The 6,158-nt window shown below is 55.1% G+C and overlaps 1 protein-coding gene across 1 annotated transcript; it reads right to left on the reverse strand.

The window, feature by feature from the left end:
* Positions 1-333: 333 nt before the first annotated feature.
* Positions 334-3,168, reverse strand: PNMA8A (PNMA family member 8A). The gene is made up of 3 exons (XM_008161552.3): positions 3,125-3,168; positions 1,668-3,005; positions 334-1,202 (listed from the first exon to the last, which is right to left on the reverse strand). The coding sequence occupies exons 2-3, from the start codon at positions 2,929-2,931 to the stop codon at positions 1,186-1,188; spliced, it is 1,281 nt and encodes a 426-aa protein (XP_008159774.3). The 5' UTR covers positions 2,932-3,005; positions 3,125-3,168; the 3' UTR covers positions 334-1,185.
* Between the last annotated feature and the right edge of the window lie 2,990 nt (positions 3,169-6,158).

A 6,158-nucleotide genomic window follows, 5' to 3' on the forward strand; every position in this document is an offset into this window, starting at 1 on the left:
TTACAGGCATGCACGGGACTGAACTCCCACTGCAGTGACATTTACAAGGTGGCATCAGTCACATGTACAGGAAATGCATTTATATGCAAATAAGTGGCAGAAACAATGAACTTGAGACCTGTACAAAAACAAGCTATGAACTCAAGGTAATATTTTGATAAGTCTCCAATGTGATGGGTTTGGCTGATACACACTCGAGTACCCATTTCTCAGTGGGTTTTTTCAATGAAAAAATAGGTTCGGATTACATCTTTGAGCACACCTTGGGCCTCCTCAGGATAGTTTAGAAACCAATGATAGGTAGCCGCCCCCCTCACCCCACCGGACCCCCACTCCCCCATACACAGGAGACATGGTATTCTGGTCTATTCAGAGGCCAGAAATTGACAGCCAGATATTTTTTAGACTATTTTCCCTTTTACTATAATGTGAGAAGTGTCTTCAGCCTCAAAGATGTTAAGTTTGGTGGCGTTAGATGGACTCAGGGCAGGGAAGCCGGGGTAGCCCAAGTCCCTCCCTACCAATCACCCCTCTTCCCTGCAGGTTCCTGAAAGGGTTTTATCCCAAGGACCATTTTTATTAACACAACTTAAAACTCAAATACTACAAGGCCATTCTTTTTTCCCCAAACTAAGTCTTGGGACCTAATCACCCTCGGGTCAGATAACTGGAGGATGGCTGTTGAAGGCTGGGAGGAGGAGCATTGAAGGCAGGCCTGCATCAGAGATCCTGGCTTAACTAACCTGCCAGCAAAGCTCAGAGACGGTGAAGGGGGAGAAGGTGGAGGGAGAACGCCAGCCCTGTAGAGGTCAGCTGGCCACTCATAAGAAGCAGGGAATGGGGGAGAAAGGTCAAACATAGATGAGCATAGCAGTGACCTTGCCCATGTATCAAGATGAATATTCTAGAATCTTCCCAATCTGCTTATTGACTCACCAACCTCGAAGGTGAGTCTAGCAGGAGGTGAGGAAGCGGGCCTGGCAGAGAAAAAAGCATAGGGTTTCGGATACCGCCCTCCCTTATTCCTCCCCCCTAAGATCGCATGTACATTTACTTCTGAGAACCAATTTCTACAAAGTGGGTCCCTAAGAGGGTCAAAAGTCTTGGTTCATTCAATAACAAGAGAAAGCTTTGTTCCCAACTTGGAACTTCTTCCTTGGTCTTCTTGCAGCTCGCTGGTCCGTCTCAAAGTTTCCTGGGTTCTGCAGATAAATTACAACATTGTCAAAGCAGGGAGAGATGGCAAATGAATTTTTTTTTTCTTTTTTACTTTCTGGGACTTTCTAGTCCTTGAACATTTCTACCCTACCTACCCTAACAAACATTATAACCCCAAGCCACTCGATTCTTTGGAGGGAGATGGTCAGATGGAGCAGCAGAACGACCTGCGAATACCACAGCAATACTTGACAGAAGACAGCTGGGCGAGTTTGCTTTGCCACCACCTGCCCCAATGGCATCCCCATGTTGGCCTTCAGGGGCTCCGAGGAGGGAGGTCAGGGCTTTTGCCTTCTAAATCCTCAACTGGTGTGTCGCCCACCTTCTCCACTCATTGACCATGTGACCTACCACCCTCGTGGGCTCATCAGCCCCTACCAGCCACTCCTGCTCCTCCCCCCTCATCTGCTTGCAGACACAACCCAAAGGACTCCTGTTGTCATTCTCACCTGGAGGAGAGCCTTCTGGTGTGGCCTGTATACCCTGTGACGTTGAGGCCGGTGACCCAGCGGGCCGTGAGCCTCGAAGGGCCCTGTGGCCTGACACACCCCTCCGCAGGCCTGGCCCTTTCTTTGGAATCCATGGCTTCTTCTTGGTGCCTTCCACATCGACAAGGACGTAAGAGACGGGGCCCAGGCTCACCTTCTTTTTCTTCCTCGCGGAGCCTGGGCTCTTTGCCGGGGCCCAGCGCATGGCCTTCTTCTTTGGCGGCGGCTTAAGATCATCATCCTGGTCTGGCTCAAAGGCAACTTCAGGGCCCGCGGCTTCCGATCGGGCATCCTGACGGGCGTTTCCGGGAGACTCCCAGGCCCATTTCTGTACAGGCTTCTTCAGAGCCGACTCCTCCTGCTTCACACAGGGCTCTCTGCTGCTCCCGGGACATTCTGAGACTTCGCTGGTTTCACCATCATCGGCCTCAGGACCCTCCAAGGAGGCCGGGCTGTTGGAATGGGGGCCTTTGGGTTTCTTCCAGGGCACTCGTTCCTGCTTGGGGTTCTTTTTCTGCTTCTTTCTCCTGGAGTGGGCCTTAGCTCTAGCCTTCCGAACCAAAGGTTTGGGAGGGTCACCTTCATCTTCCGTGTCATCCCAGCCGCCTGGGTTCTCCATCTTCAGGGCAGCCCCGCCTGGCTCCTTTCGGACCTTCCTCCCGGCTGTTGAAGCGGCCATGGCCAGGGCGTAGGCCTCCTCGGCCTCCTGGGCCCTGGCTTCCTCCTGGCTGCGGAGCTCTGTATCCATGTGGACGATGACTTGCATCACGGTCCCCAGGAGCGCCCCCAGAGCTTCTACCCAGTTCCCCGGAGGCGGGTTCTGGTTCCGGGGCGCCGGGGCGTTGTTGAGATGGAGCAGGCGGACCACGTCCTCCCAGGTGCGCCCCTCGGCCTCCAGGAACTCATTCAGGTTTTTTAAAAACTCAGCATCCTGGGTGGGGTTTCTGCAGACCACTCTCCAGACACCTCCTCTTCCCGGGAACTCCCGGGGAATGGCCCTCAGGCTCACACGCTCGCCCACCTCAACGAGGGCGGCTTTGGCATTCTCTTCCCTCAAAAATATCTTGTTGAGCACGTGGTACGGGCCCAGCGGGGAGAGGACCCGGTTCAAGGTCTCCTCGATCTCCTCCTGGCCACAGTCCTGCGGGATGCCCGCGACCAGGAGGGCCCTGTGGATGTCCACGTCCATCCCGCGGCACCAGTCCTCCAAGAGGGTCATCGTCATGGTCGCAATGCCCTGCGAGCTCTAACCCCACGCGGAATGAAGAGTTCGCCGGGTGGGGTGCCCAGGAATTAGCCCTGTGCGGTGACAAGAAACGGAGGTCAGATTCCCGGGGCTCAAAGGCGGCCCCTCCGCGGCCGGCCCGCAGGCCTCGCGCTTCCCCAGGGCCTCCTCCCACACCGGCCCGAGTGCTCACACGTGTCCTGGGATCCGCCAAAAACCGCGCCCGGCCTGGCCCTCCGCCCGCCCGCCGGCAGCGACCCGGCTCTCCGCCTCCGAAGGCTCCGCTGGGCCCAAGAGAAGCGCCTAGACGAAGCCGCTCACCGGGCGCCGCCTCAGACCACCCCGCGCGGCGACCCGGAGCGGAAGGGGAGGGGAAGCCGGCGTCGGTCCTCGCTCCGGCCCCCGCGGGTCACGCGACGTCCAGGCCGCACCTGCGCGGAGCCGACCCCGGCGTCGCAGCGCGCGCTTGCGCACTTGCTCCCGCGCAGCCCGCACGGCCGCGCAGCGCCCGCGCGGTCTCCATGGCAACCGTCCAACCGCCGGCTCGTGCGCGCGAGGGCACAGCGTTGGGCTTGGGGAGCCCCGCGCGGTTCAGCGGCTCTGCGCACGCTCGGATTGCCCGTCCCGACCCCCTCTGTGCCCCCTCCTCCACTCAGGGTGGGGCGCGGGGTGGCCGCACCAACCAGCCCTCCGGCGGTGACCCCTGGGAGACCCCAGAAATCAGAGGGCAAACGGAGAGCGCGGCCTGAGTCCCCCTCCGCTCCTCTAACAAAAGCCTCAGCTCCGGGCGGAGCCCACGTCAGCGACAGGGCCTGAGTCTCCAGAAACTTCTAGAAGTTACTTGCTTCCACCCCCCGCCCCAACCACCCCAAAGCCTGGGACACCGGCTCACCTTCCCCCGCAGGCAACAGCTTTGTTAAGGTTAAACCCTCAGTGACTCCGTTTTGAGGTGCTTCCGGCCAGGCCCCCACCTAACAATGCCGCTTCCAAGCGGTGCAGCCCTGAGCTCCTTCCTCCTCCTCAGTGGGGACACCAGCCAAACCCTTCCTGGCCTGGAGGTTGCGAAGATTCGGGGAGATCACCCCTGAAAGGATGCACGGGTCCTTGGGCTGGGCCTTCACCCAAAGCTGTTCTTTGGATTCCGTTTTGGAATGGGCCTCGGCAAGGCCGGAGAGGCTCACGCCGCTTCCACTGCCGTCCCTGCCATCCCTGAACTTGGGCTTGATGGACATTTGTGTGGTTGCCCAAGTTCCCATTACATTTCACGCAAAAAAATAGAAAGAAATGCCATCAAAATGTTTAAACACTTTAGTTATAACCAGAGTTTTAAAATCTCACGTTCTGCCGAAGCCGGTTTGGCTCAGTGGATAGAGCGTCGGCCTGCGGACTGAAAGGTCCCAGGTTTGATTCCTGGTCAAGGGCATGTACCTTGGTTGCGGGCACATCCCCAGTAGGGAGTGTACAGGAGGCAGCTGATCGAAGTTTCTAACTCTCTATCCCTCTCTCTTTCTCTCTGTAAAAAATCAATAAGATATATTTAAAAATAAATAAATAAAATAAAATCTCATGTTCTTTACATGTTAAAATTCTATGAAGCAGCTGAAGAAGGAGCATGTACTATTATGTAGTGGTTTTAAAACAAGGCCTTTTTTTTTTATATTTGGGTGTGTGTTTTTTATTATTATTGATTTCAGAGAGGAAGGGAGAGAGAAAGAGACTGAAACATCCATGATGAGAGAGCATCATCCATCATCAGCTGCCTCCTGCACGCCCCCCACCCCAGGGACCCAGCCCGCCACCTGGGCATGTGCCCCGACCGGGAATCCAATGGTGACCTCCTGGTTCATAGGTCGATGCTCAACCACTGAGCCACACCAGCCGGGCCATTTGTGACAGTCCTGTGGTTGAGGAGTGGACATCTTTGTCCCCTCCTCGAATCTGAGCAGACTCGTCACTGCTTTCACCAACAGAGAGGCGGCAGGAGGGAAGTGACTGAACCAAGAGAGTCTTCTAGAAGGAGCTCTGTGGTGGTACAGGCGAGGCCACACAAACCGCGCAACGTCTTCCTTGTTCACTGGACACGCTCGTTCTTGGATCCGTGAGCTTCCAAGTGAGAAGCTCAGCTCTGCTCTGGGCCGTGCTGTGGAGAAGCCCAGGCCGCCTGTGTGCGCTCCGGTCCACGGTTCCCCGCTGAGCCCAGCCGGCAAATGATCTCAGCTCAGCCGAAACCGGTTTGGCTCAGTGGATAAAGCATCGGCCTGCGGACTGAGGGCATGTACCTTGGTTGTGGGCACATCCCCAGTAGGGGTGTTGCAGGAGGCAGCTGATCTGTTTCTCTCTCATCGATGTTTCTAGCTATCTATCCCTCTCCCTTCCTCTCTGTAAGAAATCAATAAAAATATATATTTTTTAAAAAATGATCTCAGCTCAGGCACCAGAGATGTGATTAAAGAAACTTATAGACCAGTGGTCGGCAAACTCATTAGTCAACAGAGCCAAATATCAACAGTACAACGATTGAAATTTCCTTTGAGAGCCAAATTTTTTAAACTTAAACTTCTTCTAACGCCACTTCTTCAAAATAGACTTGCCCAGGTCGTGGTATTTTGTGGAAGAGCCACACTCAAGGGGCCAAAGAGCCGCATGTGGCTCGCAAGCCGCCGTTTGCCGACCACGGTTCTGGACAATTCTAGCCCCCAACTGTGGGAACCCCTTTCACGTCCTGCGTGGTTCGGGGTTCCGGTTCAGGGTTCGGGTTCTGGAGAAGGCCGCACACAAATGAAAAGAGACTAGAAAAGTATTAATTTGGGAATATTGGGGGCCAGAGGAGGACTACACACTGCTCTGGCCTTGCCATCCCTTTTATTGAGACTATGGGATTCCACCCAGAGCCCTTAGGCAGGAAACTCCAATAACAAAAATAACATAAGACAAACAGAGGTGGAGGCTGCTGCAGCTAACAATGTTTCAACTAAGCAGTGAGTGGTTAGAGCAATTAAGGTTGTTGACCAGCCTTCCGGGCTTCCTGTCCACATCTCTCTATTAGTGGAACAATGAGCGGTTTCCGGCACCCAACCATTGAGTCCCTCCCCAACCGGTTACATCTTCCTAGTTGGGGCGCAGACACGGAGTAGCAGAAGCAACCCCTCACTGCTTCACCCTGCGGGAATTCCTGGCCCACAGATCACTGAGTGTCACAAAACAGTTGTCGCCCTTTGCCACTAAAT

This window comes from Eptesicus fuscus, chromosome 21 (assembly GCF_027574615.1).
Source record: "Eptesicus fuscus isolate TK198812 chromosome 21, DD_ASM_mEF_20220401, whole genome shotgun sequence".
NCBI classification, from domain to species: Eukaryota; Metazoa; Chordata; class Mammalia; order Chiroptera; family Vespertilionidae; genus Eptesicus; species Eptesicus fuscus.